The 17745-nt window shown below is 38.3% G+C and overlaps 1 protein-coding gene across 1 annotated transcript in view; it reads right to left on the bottom strand.

Moving 5' to 3' along the window:
• Positions 1–17745, bottom strand: part of ttll7 (tubulin tyrosine ligase-like family, member 7) — a 61085-nt gene that overhangs the window by 37231 nt on the left and 6109 nt on the right. Inside the window, exons 6-8 of the mRNA XM_033965804.2 lie at positions 16109–16325; positions 14206–14370; positions 11211–11369 (exon numbers count right to left, since the gene is read on the bottom strand). Coding sequence (XP_033821695.1) covers positions 11211–11369; positions 14206–14370; positions 16109–16325 — 541 coding nt within the window. The remainder of the gene's footprint in view (positions 1–11210; positions 11370–14205; positions 14371–16108; positions 16326–17745) is intronic.

Raw genomic sequence — 17745 nt, 5'->3', positions numbered from 1 at the left:
GCTAAAGTTCGCATATTCCAGCATAGCGACCTCATCTACACCAGCAATCTCTTTATAAGTATCAGCAAATTACCTGTGCTCGACTCAACTACCACACATACTCTCAACCACATTCAAAAAGAGTCAACTGAGTGGGTACAGAGTAAGCCACCTGTGATTTAAGGCACAAAAAGCATCTATCACCAAGGGAAAAATATCAGGAGCAGCCACTTCCAACTGGGTGCAAGGCATTCACATATCCATTATTACACATGACACAACAAATCAATTGTTCCTTTTTTTTCTTTGTTACCCTTCTCTCTCTCCTTCCCCAGGTGAGACTGAGATTGCGTGCTGACAACAAAAGGACCAGTAAATGTTGAGGGATTGTGAATGCACAGGTTATTCTAATATGTCCCTGACGACGTGACTTCAAATGCTAGAGCAACAGATGCCCATCCAAAGGGCGCCTCACACTGATCTACCTTGATGGCTGAGATAAGTCCGGTAATACCATTCAGATTATCCCGCCTCCTGCTCGCCTTTCATATAGGAACAATACGCAGTGTGGCTCCGGCATGTTACTGGATCTTAAACTGTTTTAATAAAAGATGCACAGATTGCGTCAGTGTGAATGAATACACGCAGGGTTTACTGTTAGCACAAAGGTGTTATCAGATTAGCTATATAATCTAGGGATTGGTGTGTACGGTTATATGAATAAATGTCACGATAATCATATATATATCAACTAATTTTTAAATATATGAAAGCTGGAACATTATATTTTGGGGCGCAAATGTATCATGTGTACAATTTGGGGAGATTTGGGGTATCTTTGTTGTAATACAATAGATTTGAGCTGCAGCGGGTTGAAAAAGTAATGATATTGCCGATTTAAAAATGGTTTATAAGGATCATCTTGCATTATTGTCATCGTGTCAGTGGCATAAAGTAGCTTTAATATTATCGTTTATCGCAGTATATCTCTGTAGCAATATATCATGGTTCAAAATTTGTTATCGTGACAGGTCTTGTCATTATACAGATTTGTATAGGTTAATTTGGATGCTTAAGATGAACTATGGTTAATACAGGGTTATAGTTCAAAGTAAAATACAGTATATATGTATATAAATATATCCACAATACAATGTAATATACTAATGTTAACACAATAAGTATATCATTCTGAGTGATTTTTTGTTACACTATTTATGAGCGCACTTGTGAAACAATAACTGATAAGCTGTCCTAAACTGTGTCAATACGCCTCTATGTGCTGACAAAGCAAGTATTTGTGTCTCTATGCGTTTTGCACATTCCTGTCCTGCTATCCTGTATCCAGTTGGATACAGTAGAGCGAAGGCACACACATACTGCACCACAGCCAATCATATGTCGCCAGTGTGTTTACGAAGCCAACTCTGGGCCAATGAGAACTTTTAACGTAATTTATAGATCTTATTGTTGGCCAATCAGAAATAGTGGTGAAAAGTAGTGAAAGCACAGTGAGAAAACCATCTATGCAAATGGAAAAGTGTTCCAAAAGGTTGCATGGGAACACTGCATCTTCAGATTCTAAACTACCATCACTAATCCCAACACAATAGCCCCCCTGTACTGTATTTTAGAGCAAGGTCTCCACGTACTAAAGACGGCATTTATTAACATCACAACCAAGCACCTGTACACCTGCGGACATGTTTTAACCAGGGACTGAAGTTAATAAACACATAACAACACCTAATATCATTTTTTGAGACTGTAATCTATTCAAGTATATATTTAGGAAATAAATAGTGCAGAAGAAAACATCCCTATACAACTGCTGTGCATCTGTTTGTGAATTACTGTGTTCTGGCACCAGATGACCAGCCAGAACAGCAAAGAGGAATCACCAGTACACAATCTATAACATAAGGTGACTGTATGTGGCCACTGCTTTGTGTGCATCCAGCAATGTGTGCGTTTTTGTCCACGGCATCCATTTATCAGAAGGAGCTGGAGTGAGGTGATAAATGTCCACAAGAGCAAGGAGAAAAACACACGGATCTCTCACCGCTCTTTCACTCACGCCATTGAAACGCACAATACATCCCTGTGTGCTAGACGGGGGACTTCAACCTATACCTTACAGTCTGAAAAAGGGCCTACAAAGGAACAGAGGCGAAAGGTCTGTTTTCATTTAGAGCGCTCCCTGGTTTTGACAGCCCCGATGGAGAGAGTGGCTTCAGAGAGCAGCAGTAGTCTATAGGTAACAGCGTGAGCGGCAGTGAACCGGGCGTCGCTTGTCTCGTTACTTGTCTTCATTTCTTGGTTTGATTTGCGGGTCCGGCTGTCACGGGGCAGGACTGTCTCTCTCTCATTTCACACTCCACATTGAATTTGTGGCTCTACCCCAAATGTTGTCGAGCGCAGCATCCCAGTTTTGTGGTCACTTCTAACACTTCCAAGAGACCAATTAAGGACAGCGATGAAAAAGATATTGCAAAAGGTGGAATATCAAGACAGCAGAACTAATCGAATTCATGTAATACATTTTAGTAGCAATTAACTTCTTTACTTTAGGACAATATATGTATCCTGATTTTAGATTTAGGCTATATAAAATATTATCTTTACAGAAAAAAATTGCTTAATATCATCAAGTGCGGAAAAAAAGAAATTATTTGCCTGAAACTCATGATTATCTCATTATCTGTGCTTTAATGTGAATTTGAATACTGATCATTTTATCATCATTTTTATAGTGCCTCGACTCCCTCTTAACCCCTCCCATAATCCTTTGCTGTCTGTCTTGCGTTCACCTCTTTCAGGAAGTTAGACCTGGCTGATCCTAATGAACCCCTACAGGCTCCAAAAACCTTGATTTCCTAAAGTAAAGGAAGCCCTCTGTCACTCCAAGGCACATTCACTAAAAATGGTCAGATTAAAAGATAGCAAAGTTTGTACTTTTTCACAACTACAGCTATCAATGAGGCTTAAAAATCACACAGTAAAATGGTGGTATAAATGTGACGAACTTGAGAATCCGAATAATTTTTCACTTTATCATGTTGGGATCACTCATTTAACCGTGGCCAGATGATCAGAAGTGTGGCTGCAAGCTATTTGGTACATGGGGTTTTATTTGTTACAGATGAGAGTGAGCGGCAAAAGTTGATGTCAAACTGCTATTTTTTAACCATTATTTAAAATTGATTTGCCACATCATAACAAAAACACATGCAGCAGTAATGAAAAAATATTTATCAAACACAGTCATTGGTGGTTTTCCGGTTCTTGAATGATGTCATATTTCCAGATGGGGGTCAGAGCCAGTTTTCCCTTTTGATTTGAATGTTTTTTATTCTGCAATGTCTTTCATATTCTGAATTGTGCAATACAAATAAACTTGCCTTGCCAAAATTAGGTTGAACTTGATGTAAGCAACTGGACCTCAGAACTTGCTATATTTTACGAAATCCACATTTTAACAATACTGATTTTAGCTGTCCCTCATCTGTATCAAATATTATTAGCCTAAATAATGATGAGATGTGATGTTATCTGAAACCTAGCAATACAGATATTACTTCACCCAATTCACCAGATTTTTGTAATAATTTTTATATAGTGCTTTTTCACCTTCAAGGCACTCATACATAAAGTAGTTTACTTAAAGGAACCACTCATATTCATACAGTGTACACAGACACTGGGGGTGAGGCATGTTAAGCATCTTACCCAAGGACACAACAACAATGTCGTTCATGTCAAGAGTGGGATTTCAACCGCTAACCTTCTGATCCGCTCGACCACTGTAAGCCACTGTCGCCCAATTTGCCGTAATGAAAACTGTGTAAGACCATTTCAATTATTTAGTTCAAGTTTATTCAAACCAAATGTCCTTATAATTCCATGCTGTGCTTGTCTCTGCCCCCTCACTGTCACCCTAGCCCCAGCATCACAGCTCTACTGCCATGGCTCAACACCAATCAGCTGCTTTCTTTCACCAACAAATTGCTTTACCCCATCGACATCTTTTCTGTGTCTGCGATCCTCGTCAGGCCAGCGCGAGGGCCAGTCGGTGATTAATCGCTTCAGAAAAAAACAGCCGCTCTTATTATTCCTGGCAGAGTGTAAACAACCACTGCTTTGACAGGGCTCCCCCACTTCTGCCCCGCACACAAGGGTATCAGCATAGTTCAACTGCTGTCAGAATGGACTGTTTGTTGCCACACAATGAGGGAATGAGAGAGGGAGGGAGAGAAGGAGAGAAGAGGAGGAGGAGGAGGAGGAAGAGAGAGAGGAGTAGCCCATGCAGCGACAGAAAGACAGACAGCTGGCCGCCCGGTTAAGTCGCGCTCTTGTTTCAGCCGTCTTATCAATCACTGTTTTGTTCTTTGGCTTGGGTTTTACTGGTCCCGGCGCACACAGGGAAACTCTAGCTGAGCAGGTTGAGCCACCAGTAAAAGTCCTGGGAGTTAGAGAGGGCAGAGATTAGCATTAGCCACTAGTCCAGTTGACCTGCCTGAAGATAAAGTGACGAGACTGTTTTATGTGTTTCAGATATAATAGGTATACTCTTTTTAGACAGTTGTTTGTGGCATTTTGTTCAACAAACTGAATTTACTTTTATTTGGAAAAACTTTATAATAAACTAGGAGGTAATGCAACATATTGTGGAGCTAACAATATATTTTGTAAACAGCAATAGTTATATTTATCATCGCTATATTTTCAGACTTGTACTTTTAGAAAAAAAAAGTATTAAGTGACTGAAAGGGTATTGTTTGTGTCAATGTTGTGTAAATAAGTGCAATAAGTAGTAGTATTCATTATTAAAGGAGTAACACTAGCAGTTTAGAGTAACAGTGGCAGTAGAATAATACATAATAACCACAAACTGCTCAAAGTAAAAACACTACATTCTCATTCCCATTCCTCAAACATTAATTTTGAAGTACTGAATACATTTTTAAAATATTTTTTTAATAGTAATTTGCCCATCTCAAGAGAGTACAATAAGTCTTCCCTGCAGGCGGCTCAGCTAGTAAACAATGTTTGATATTTTATTGAGGAGAAACAAAGGCATGACCTTTATGGCAAAGGTGGAAACTATAGAGCAAGTATATGCAAATAAGATTCAAATATTGGAGTCAGAATACTGTTTTTTGCTGAGAAAACTGCATCCTTAGGCTGTTCACAAACATGCATGAAAAATATATGGTATTTTCAATAACCTGTATATGCCAGTCCCAAAATCATATATGTGAACATAGGCCTGCTCCCTCCACTGCTGCCATACGCGCCTGATGATAAATGACTAAATGTTGGGGTGCGTTTTCAACTGCCCCACATACGAGGCCCGTGCGCACCTAATTTGATACTTATTCCATGAAATAGTCATGTTGGGGGAAAATGGATGTGGATAGAGACAGACAGTGCCATACATCATTCTAATTATTCTTTAATAAACCTCTTACCATGCCCAAAAAGGCAACTCACAGCTAACTCCTGCCACCTAGGGTTCAAATGAGGAAAAACATCTCCTCCAAGATAGAGACATTGGAGTGATTTCAACAGTGAGGCAAATATTAATTAAAAGTGATGGTTTAGAATAGGGAAGAAATGTACTTGTCAATTTTGTAAGTAATATTTCTACAGTATAAACTGATGAATATTATATACACGTTTAGGCCGGTTCAGTTGCAGGAGACTTTTTTAGACATGCTTTTTTGCGGCACACATTTTCCCTTAGCATGGACATGTGAATTATTAAAAAAAAAACACAATACGAAGAAACTAATCAAAACTGACATGAAAACTATCTAATATCAATATTGAAAAAACAAATATATGGGACAAAATATGCTCATTTCTGAATACTTTTATAATGGTCTTCATCAGTGGTGGTGGCAGTAAAAGTAGTAAAATACTATACTTAAGTACAAATTTTAGGTATCTGTACTTTACTTGAGTACATTTTTAAGTGAATACTTTTTCCTTTTACTTCACTACATTTGAGAGCAGGTATCTGTGCATTCTACATTTTTGAACTGGACTGAAAAGTAAAAGAGACCTGCTTAAAACACCGAATGGTTTATTTTTAACATGTTCATTATTTGAGCACACAAAAATACACAAATTAAAGCAGCTAAGAAATTGTTAAATTGTTGTTTTTGAAAGCACAAATTATTAAAATCATTAGATCTACACCTTCATTAGATCTCAAAATCTGAGTGAAATACTTTTACATTTTACTCTTTAAGTACATTTTTAAATGGGTACTTTAATACTAAAATCATGGTATCAAAATCAAAAGTTTTGAATATGGAGACTCTTAGTGTCGGGTTTGAAATTACTGTTGCAACACAAATTATAAAACAAAATCTTGATTAAACTTTATTTCACAGAAAATAATTTTGATAAAAAGTGCAGCCATGGCACAACTGAAGTGAAGAAGACAGACAGGGATGACAAACTAGCAAACAGGAGGTGAAAGATCAGTCTGTAGCTTGTTGGTCTGCTGTTGTTAATGTCCAGACAAACTGTGAAACACTAACAAACTGTGCCACCATTGACCTACACCAGACCAGAGCATGCCCGCCTCATTAGCTACCAGGCACTGTGCACACTGCAACACACTTCAAACAATACAAGCCACTGTCATTTATAATAGTCTTAAAGACATTTTTAAAACAGCCATATCATCTTCATCATCATCTGAACAATAAAAAGTCATTTATACAGCCTTTTAAATTGCCATAATGAAATCCTTGTGCATAATGCACTAATCCATTATTTCTAGACACTTAATTTTAGTGATCATAGTGGTAATTTTAAGGAGAACAACTGTGTTCCTTGGTAGGTTGAGCACTATGGCACCATTAAGGGATAATCAAAGATGGAAAAAAGGCTAAAAAAGTCAAAATCACATTAGTTTAGAAATAACTGTGGTCACTACAACATGTGTTTCTTATGGCAGGTTGACAGCAAAGAAACAAAGCATTCATATAGTGTCGCCTGCCTCCAATTCAGCCCAGGAAAACCACATGAAAACAATACATTCTCTGTGTGGTGTTCAATTTCAGCTTGTTAGAGTCAGAGAATTGAAAGGGTTTTTGTATTTATGTTCTCGTTTGTCCTGCTCCATCACCACCAAACATTGAGGTTTTCTTTTTCATTCTCCTCACTCCATTTGATGTGATTTGTCAAGCTGGCTTATATATAGGCTGGGAGAGATGGGAGGTACAGGTGTCGTAATGACGATATCTCACCATGATCCAACTCTGAACTATATTTTAAAAAGCATAATTCACAAATACTTCTTTTAACTGCATTATTTCCTAAGTTGAGGTGTGCTTCTTTGCTTGTTCTTTTGGAAAACAAAGAACCTAATAATAAATAGGTTATATTATGGTGAAGTCTGTATGCACACATTGTAAATCTTATGCTTATGAAAGCACAATGCAATACAACACAAAACTCATAAATATAGAAGGGGTGGCTTTGATTTAGGGCCAATTTAAATGGTCTAAATAGGATTATACTTTGAGAAAGTATATAAGTCAATGTCAAGTTGCAATATATCTTTGAAATACAATGTGTACATGTGATGTGAGGAGCATGGTTGAATGAAACGCCTTTGCCTATACAAGACACAGATGCCGTCTGGCTAACTTTAATGAAAGTGAAGGTCTCGAGTTACAGCATGAGAGTACGTGTGTGGGAGTGTGTGCTCCTGAAATGTAGCTCTGATGTTTTGAATGTCAATAGGAGCCAAAACTTGTGTTGAAAACCCAGATGAATTAAGATAAGGATCACACAAAAGCCTGTCTCTTTGCACCTACTCCTCTTTCCTTACTTTAGGAGAGGGACAATGGGCCCGCTTGATACCTGCTGGAGTTTAGGAAGCATCACTCTTGCCTTCTCTGTTTTCACCCAAGAGGAAAGCTATTTAGCAGGTGTGCGCTGGTCCTTCCAGGTATTTGCATTATCATTGTGTCTTGCTTTAAAATTCAAAAAATTGTCTTTTAAAGTGGCGGAGTGGTTTGCATTACTGCCAGCTAACGTTGGAATGTACATTGTTGGGTCAATCCTCAAGGAAACTTATGGAACATTTATGGAACATTTGTCCACATGAGTATGTTGCTGTTTTGGTTCTAGTGTTCCACAGTATGACTTTAAGATTATCTTTCACTGATTTACTAATATATTTTATAATTAAGCATGTTGCCTCTCCACAGATCTGATCTGTAACTTGGCCTTACTGCATTGCTTGCTAACCCTCCTTGAGAGAAATAAGTTTAAAGTCATATTGTGGAACATTCCAGGCAGAGCTATAACTTCCCCATGGAGATAAGCAACTTGCAAAGGGACACCTTTAAGAGTGCACCTTTAAATACAACATATCTAAGTGCAGAAAATGAGCATAAGGATGAATGGTTTTTGATTAGTGTCTGTCTCTCTATAGCTCGAGCTTTGCAGGTTTATCGCACCTAAAGCCCAGATTGGAGCATATGAATGTTAGTAGACATCACTATCCTCTAACAGCTTTTGCACATGCTCGTAATGACAGGGAAAAAACGCGCACACAAAAATAGGTCTAATACCACTTGACACTTTCTTTTATACGATACCATCTAACCTTCTGGTGTCCGACTGGTTCAGAGTTTACACAGGTTGAACATTCATTTCCTGCCGGGACGTTTGCGAGCCCAACAACCAACTCTGACATTTGAAAGAGTAAAACAGAGCGACGGTGCTGGAGCAGTGGTCTGGGTGAAGGCCCAGCGAGGCATGGCATTGTATAATTCACACTGACACCAATATGGAAACTCGAGAGGCAACGTCCAAAAATGTAATGTAAACCTGGCATATAGGATTCTGCTTCAACTCCTGCATCGTTTGAATGAGCAGTGGTGACAAAGGGGGGGAAAGTGTAATAGACGAAACCAATTTAATTTACCACAAAACTATGCAAAGTCATCTACAGAAATGTTTAATTTGACCCTGCAGGGCTTGCCATGGGGTGTATTCTGTGTAGCAGCCAGAATATAAAAGTTGAATGTACATAGTTAAAATTATCACACAATTGTCTGCTAGTTTTGACATTTTAATTTATTGACTTTTAACCTGTTAACTGTTTTAATTGTATCAAGCAAACGAATAAAAACATCTGCCAGTATTTTGTATTTATTTATTTTTAAGATAACGTGAGATATGTAGATCTCATATACATAAATATATTGTAAATATGTAAATAAAATCTGGGTTTGTGTGTGAGAACTTTTCAAAACTACAGAATACTAAATTTCACCACAGACATTTTTTTTCCAGTGTACGGGGCTGCCCGGCGGTCTAGTCTGTCTCAAGTGAATACAATGGGTGTTAAAGAACTAAAATTGCATCAAAAGTTATTTTCAGTAGTGTGCATTGGAAACGGAGGTCTGCGCTTGTAACTATCCCCTGACTAATCAGTTGAATTTTGGGAAATAAATGATAGTGGCTGTAAATGTTGCGTGAAAGAGAAGCAGAGCTGTGTGAGTGGGTTGTTAATTGATGAGGGTTATAGAGTGTTGCTAGTAGCACAGGGGGGATCATTACTGCTCGCGCGGAACAACTGCATTTACGGCTGTTTGCCACGTCTCGTACACATTTACATGCACACACGCACAACTAAAAAACACCCCAAAAAGTGTCTGCTATAGAGTATAAGCTTTCAGAAGCAACAACATCCTAGCGTTCTTTTGTCATTTACTGTAAAAGACAAATGTATAGAGCAGTTCTCAACAGGTTTTTTTTTTTTTTTTTTTTTTTTTTTTTTATAAGTCTACGCATATACTATGTTTAACTGCACATAAACGCCTCAGGTTAAAGCATAAAACTTTTTAAGTTAGCTCTTTTAAACACACCACCCAACTCTGAAATGCCACTCAATTTCTGTTCAAATCAGGCGCTTCTGAAAAAACGCTCCATTTATTTTGGGTTGGCATGATAGGGAAAAACAAACAATTATCCCAGAGGCATTTCCCATCCTTGAGTCAATTTGAGGGAAAAGGGGGAAAGGCGCGCAGCCACTTTGGGTTAAAGGATTTGGGTCATGCTTTAACTGACTGCTTGACATGGGGAAGGTGGAAGAGAAAACCTGGAATGGACTAAAACCAGCAAGTCTGACAAGTGAGAGACTGACAGACAGAGGAGTTGGGGGGAGGTATCTTAATAGTGAACTTGCTGTCCTGACCTATATTCTGTACAATGCATGCGTGTACCTTTGAACTAGTGGGAGGGGTCTATTCCCCACGAGACATATGGATAAGTAGGGGTGGGTAAGAGTGCACACAAGCATGTAATTGTAGCATTGGTGTGGCTGAGCGTCTATTGCCAGCTTGAATGTTTCCTTGATTGTACATAGGAGCGCGCCTCTCCTTCCCTTCAGAGGTGCATAAATACATACTTGAGACGGTCGCGTGGGTGTTGTGCACATGTTTCTGTGCACCAAGGCTGGCGCTGTGTAAGTGAAATACGCCACTGTTTATGCTTTATTCTGTCAGTGTCAAACAGGCTCAGCCTCTGTCTAATGGCACTTTACTTCAGTTTAGAAGGAGCAAAAGAGACGCACAGACAAGAGAGACTCCTCACTGCAAATCCTTTCTGAATTGAAAATAATGCTACATGGGATATACTATACAAAGACAAAGGAGCGTGAATTAATTAATAGAAAAATACATGGAAAATAGTATGCACATTACACAAAACATATTCATAGCTATCTATATTATAAGTTAATGCTATGTAAACTGTTCTTTGCGTTTTGTGCCTCACATAGAGGGACAACAGATGGAAATTGGCACCTATCGTAGTTTTGCATATTTACACTGTAACTGTTAAATGTTCATTAATATACGCTGTCCATAGCAAATAAATAAATAAATTAACAGTAGTAGAAGTTTGTGAGTATCTAAAGAGTTTGGTTAACTGGCCGATTGTAATCAACGTATTTAAAAATGTAAATAATAATATTTAATTTTACCAGTAAGAGTGAGTGAAGGTATGACTTACGTAAATGCTTTTTAAAGAAATATATTTTGTGTGTTTTTACCCTCCAAATTTGCAGACCATACACCAATAGCTATAAGCATTGGTACACTGGTACGCCGATGCTATAACAATAAGCAATAACTTTATAGCTTCATCAAATCCAACTACATCCCACATTGCAGTACACACAAAAATGTTCTTACCTCTAAAAGCCAGGGCTTGAGTTTGCGGTCCAGGATGATGTCAAAGCCCAGCACCTCGAAGCAGACACTGTCGCTCCCTGGTGGCTGACCGGGGCGACACATGCGGTAGGCGTGGAGCACATGGGGCTCGGCTACAATCAGAGTCTTCACCACAAGCTCCTGTATAGTACCATATAACACACAAATAAAGAGGAAATGTAGAATCAAATACATTGTCTTTGTTTTCACCCAAATAACAAAACACTGTGGATTTACTGATTGTTATTATGTATTTTTATTTTTATTTTCTTATTATAAACAGAAGGAGTTAGTCAAATTAAACTTTTGAAAACAACATATTGTAATGGACAGGATGTACACTAAAATGGACACACATTGTTACCATAAAATAACTTTGCTAAAGTAGAAGCAACAAAACCAACTCATTACCACCCACCTGATCATTACCCTAAGGCGTTACAAATAATTTATCTACAGATTTCACCACTTTGTCACTGTCAAAAGCATTTTCCTGTTATTCTGAATAGACACAGTGACATGTGCGCAAAGCTGCCCCACACCACACCGGCTAGAGCTCACAAAGTGCGTCTGGCCTGCAGTTTGCCCAGTCCCGTTTGACCGCTGGGTACAGGAGACTGAGAGCCATAGTCGTCTGGCCACTGACTGATAAGGCAAATGGCCCCGCTTCTGTTTTTTTTCTTTTTTTTTTTTCTATCAGGCCTGTCTGTCGCACTCCCATCCACCAGCCCATCCATTTCCCAGTGTGACCCTAAGGCTGCCCAGTACAAACACCTGCTCCCACTGTACTCCCAAATTTACCCCGAGTCCCCTCACAGTCTCCCCCTCAAATGCTGCAGTCTGTGTGTCCTCTCTGCCACCTTCCCCTCCATTATCCCGGGGCCTAGTTTCAAAAGCTCAAAATACTATGTGTACTTTTATAGCAGGGTTAAAACACTTCTAAAAGTATTGTTTAGTTACTGTTTATTGTTTATTTAGATCTCCATTAGCATCTGCAGCGTCCTGCGTCAGCTACTCAAGTAATTTTATAAAAATTACAAATCATAGTTATAAGCAATTTTGCATGGATTACAGTAATTCACATAAAAATAGTTAAAGCTTTCACATTAATACAGAAAAGCTCACACAAACCAATGCAAGTTCACACATGCCATACTCACATTAACCTATGCATATGTTCATAATAATGCATTTGAAGTCACTTTTTGAAACCATAAATACACTATTTTACACTATTGCGCACATGTTAGCCAACAACCTCTGTGTGCATTTCTTTCCAATATCAGAAATTCAGAATATATATGCATATATATGAATATATATGCATATATATGCATATATATGCATATATATGCATATATATATATATATATATATATATATATATATATATATATATATATATATATATATATATATATATATATATATATATATATGGCAGTGATGCCATTATATCTGTGACTGATCTATTCTTCACTTCTCAAGGTTGCACCTATACAGCCATTGTGTCCCTGACAGACACATCTTCAGCCTTCATGCAGCTGGATGAGACAATATAATTATCCCATGTTACCAGTTCGACTATATCTGTTTAAACTGCTCTCAAAAAAAAGGAGCAGCAAATGACAATGTCAAACAATTACCAAAACAACTAGCAGTAATCATATTATATATTATACATATCATAGTATTTATTGCAGTCATACACAAGGATTGCAAAATGTATATCTTGTTCCAAATCGTCTTATCTTATCAAATCTGATAATCAAAGTCTTAGGATACAAAAAGTCAAGTTATAATTCATGCGCCACTTTGTTTTTTCAAAAACATTATATTTATTATAGTAAATATTTGTGCTCATATGGTATACTGTATAGCTTTTTGTAAGCAGTTGTCAAGAAAATACTAAACAACACCCACACTGCTGCCCTTACACATTCTGCCTCATACAGAAAATCTATAATAATTAATTATGAAAAAGAAAGGGAAAAAAAACAGAGATAAAAAGAACACAGAAGAAAAACAGAAGAATGAAACGTGGCTAAGAAGGAAATTCTAAAAACCTGTAAAATGTGTGAGAATAAAACAATATTAAAGTATACATTTTGGCTGCACAAAAATTGTATTTTAAATGAATAGTGTGTGACCCAGTGCTCAAGTACAGGTGTCTCTACCAAAATCCTCCATTTTAAATGAGTGAGAAAACACTCTTGTATGCCTTGACAGCAGCTGTCAAATAAGTGCTTAGACCCTAGCCTGGACATCACATGATAAAAAATACAAATAAAAGGGAGCACAACATTGCCTTGGGCAGGGCAAACAAATAGATTGTGAAGTTGGTACAACTGAAAACACAGCACTGTATTGGCACAGAGGGATCATCCAACCAAATGACTCCAGACCAGAAAAGTTCAAGTGGAATAAAAACAAAATCTGAATCTAGTTAGAAGAGATGTAGGGGCTCTAAACAAATCAGACAAAAGACACAGGGAATAGGTCCGGAAAAACATGGGAAACTATGTGTAAACCAGGTAAAGGAGGAGGATGAAGATCTTCCAAACAGACAGTGATTTTGGAAAAGCTGACTATAGCCTCAGATACCAAGAGCTCACCGACCAGGAATGATGTTTTTGCCAAGCTCTTCCTGGAGTTAAACAAAGCCCAAATGCTTGCTGAATTACTGTCAAAGTAAATCATATCAAACCCTGCTGGTCTGTGATGCTCCCTGCAAAGAATGAAGGGGCTTTTGAGGAAACACATGTACGGGCCAAACAGATTACTACTACGGATGTACCCAAGTCTTGTTAGAAATACAGGTGTCTTTTATTTTGGTACAGCTCATTCCTGGTTTATGGCTATCATCTGTCAGTATATCATGTGTATGTGTGTGTGTGTGTAGGGGTGTGTGTGTGTGTGTGTGTGTGTGTGCGCGCACGTGTGTGTTTGTGTGTATCTAGGTGGGCAGAGGACTCACAGAAATGTCTCCCCAGAACTTGGCCACATCATAATCATTGGCACGGAGGAACTCAGTGAACCAGCTGATGGATCTCTTGCTGCCTTTGTCCACCGTCTCATCGCGCTCAAAATTCTCATTGTGTTTGTTGACAGAGTAGTTGGTAAGATGCATATAGAGTTGGCTCTGGAAAAAGACAAGAAGATGGAACAATAAAGATAAACATGGGCAAAAATATTGGCAACTTTACAGGCCAATTTACAGGCCAGTTCAGATCTGTGGAGAGGCAACATCTCCATAAATACACCCATAACAAAATAAATGAAAGAGAGATGACTGATTTTTGACTATAATATAATGGGTGATATGATGATAAAAACTGAATAATGATCTTATCCATGTAATAAGCTATTTTGGTGATATCGTCAGATCAAAATTCAGTGTTTGTCTATTTAAATGCAGCTCTATGCTTAAACAGTACACAGAAACTTTTCAACACCCACTCTTCCCTATGGCTCTGCGTGAGTCACAGGTGGAATTAACCAATCATAGTGAAGTTTGAACTCTCAGAACCTGAAACTTTATTTACTACCTAAACACAACCTGCATATTTTAAGTGTACAGTAACAGCGTTAAAATCAAAATCATGATCTGGCTCCAAGAAAACTGTGATTGTTTTTTTTGGCATATCGTTCACCCCTATAATGAACAACTATTCCCAGGACAATGCACAGTGGAGGGGCAGTAGAGGGCTCCGGCGTGGTGGAGTGCCTCTGCTCATACTGTAGATAAGAATCGGGCCTGATAGAAAGCTTTGTGTGCTGTGTGTGTGGACATCCATGATCAGATCAACCAACTGAGCTTCAGCAGGTGCACAACCTCAAGGCAAAATGAGAAGCGTGATATTAAAGGAGACATCTGCCGTGTGTATGCATTTAGGTCTATGTGGAGTGGATTTTCAACATAGGAATTGGAACCATGTATGATTTACTGTATAACTTTATGGCGCTGATATTAAGGAGAGATTTCAGTTAATTTCATAGGTCTGTGTTCATATGGTGAGTTTTATATTTGGTTATATGATCGCTGGCTGTGCTTACTGGACAAATGTTGCAGAGGACTTTACTAGTCTTATGGGATAGTGCTGTAAAATATCAGATAAACAAATGTAAGAAAGCAGCAGTCGAGAGCACTCTAATGTTAGTCAGATAGATACGTCTAATGCCATACAGTGAAACATTGCAGACAATTCAATAACAAGCATGTGAAACCACTGACTTTGCAAAAAGGTACAGCCTGTATGTAGTGTATAGGTCTCATGTAGAAGTGAAGTCGCAGTTGCGCTTAGATGATGTTTCGAGAATTGAAATTGAAGTGTTTGAGAAGTAATTGTAATTCAACTCACTACCTTCAACTATCATTCTTAAAATAGTCCTGAGAGGCAGGCAAAAAAAAAAAAGGCGCTTCATTTGGGCTCCATTTTCTGAGTTGTTTTTTTTCCCTCCAGTGTGAGCTTGCAGGTGATTTTTTTTTGCACCAACAGCTCAAAAAAAAAAAAAAATCTTGTCTTTTTTTACTTTTTTTGCACCGATGGCAAAAAAAACCCCAAAACAAAACATGTTTTTGAGCTGTTGGTGCAAATGAAAAGACAAGAAAATAATTTGTTTTGAGCTGTCGGTGCAAAAAAAAAAAAATAAATGCCCTCAAGCTCACATTGGAGGGCAAGAATATAACTTAGCAAATAACTTGGCCCAAATGATGCACTTACCACTCAGGGCTTCTGTAATATTGTGTTTCTCATCATTGCAACTGCTGTCATGTAACTACGATCTTTACCAATAAGCTATTACATTTAGCTGTCTTAATGTATGAGATAACACATAAGATATATTTATAAGATGTTGTAACAGTTCTAATGATTTACCAGATTGGCTTCGCTGGGTGCGTGGTACTTCTCTGTCCCCATGCGCACTAGGCCATCGTTGTAGAGGAAGATACGGAGCGGGTCACATGACGTAACGAGAATGTAAATGCGGAGGTCAAACTTGTAGCCCTCCATAAGAAAAGGCTTGTCCAGATACTCTTGTACAATGAAGTGCTCCTGGGCTGGCAGTTTCTCACAGTTACGAATAAGTGAGATCCTGGGGAGACACAAACTTGATTAATTGTCTGTAGAGGTGGGAGTAGGTGGTTATCATCAGTAGCAAAAATATGGTTGCAAAAATGATAATTAAAATTGATCGATGGGATTATAAGGGGTGCCATGAATATGATAGATTATGTTTTCAATGTATCATGTTTAATAAAGAAAATCATGCATAACTGTTTACAGATGTGGAGTTTTCAGAAAATGTACTCTTAGTTATGTGAAGTGTGGCTTGTTTAAAATGTTAACATTGAACTGATCCAGGTGTGCTTTGGTTTGCTTCAATTTGAAAAGTTAATTTATATAAAATGTTCACACAAAATTGGTCCAATAAGACTGAAATTCTGCACATACTTTTCTTCAATAACTGTCTCCCACATTACAAGTTGCAGACAGCGAGCTCCTAGGGTCAGACACACTGCACCCTGATGTATTCCAGTGGCCTTCAAGTGTTATACAAACTTTGCATGAAGCATATGTAAATGACAAAACCCAGCATGCATTGGGGCCTTGTTAGAGCAGGACAAACTGCGAGGCTCTGTGGGGCACTGAATGTTCCAAAATCCTGTTCAATACTTGGCCTTTAGAAAGAATGGACTAGAATAAAATGCAGGTCTCTATGTAATACATGACTTTATAAGGCCAAGACCTGACTGAATTGTTGGTGTTGTAGCTTTATTTTATTTATTTTCGGTCACGCTAATAAAAGCTGACACAGAGCACAGATTCAACCTCTCGTGGATAAATTGGCTTCTTTGGTCTCATGTCAGTGGCACTAAAGCTTTATAATATGCAGACTAAAGCAAAAGTTATGTTGAGTCTGTGCACAAGTTCTATAGGGTTTTGAATAGTGTTTTGAAGGGGAACATTTTTCAAACCATATGTAAGAGAGTAGTGTTCTGGTGCGCAGAGGGCAAGAGGTCATCTTAAACAATCTCCCACTATGGAAGCCAATACACTCACAGTTAGGGTAGATGGGGGCTAAATTGGTTACATGCACAGACTGGAGAAGCTGGGAAGGAACTGGTTTCAAATATCTTTTAATTGTTCCAAAAGATAAGGAACAAAATCAAACTCAAGCAAGTGTAAATGTTATCATTATAAATACTAGTCAAAGGGAATATTTTTAATTAATATATGAGAAATGTGCAGTTTCCTGGAGTTTTTATCTAAAGATCTAGACAGAGGAAGTGACCAAAGACTCAATACACAGCTTCTATATACAGTGAATGTGAGTGACTGACGTGGTAAGAAGCTAACACTAACAGGCAGACAGTAAGCTCAAGGCAGAGTGCAGGGTTAGCAATGTTAGTTGAGGAGGAGTAGCTGAGAGGAAGACGACATGATTGATGAGCCGGGGTGCCATGATAATCACAGCCCACACTCCCCTGCCTATTTAATTTGGCACCAAAGGG

The sequence above is a fragment of the Periophthalmus magnuspinnatus genome, chromosome 4 (genome assembly GCF_009829125.3).
Source record: "Periophthalmus magnuspinnatus isolate fPerMag1 chromosome 4, fPerMag1.2.pri, whole genome shotgun sequence".
Lineage (NCBI taxonomy): Eukaryota > Metazoa > Chordata > Actinopteri > Gobiiformes > Gobiidae > Periophthalmus > Periophthalmus magnuspinnatus.
The sequence above is the reverse complement of the archived record's forward strand: the minus strand, read 5'-3'. Positions and strand labels throughout refer to the sequence as shown.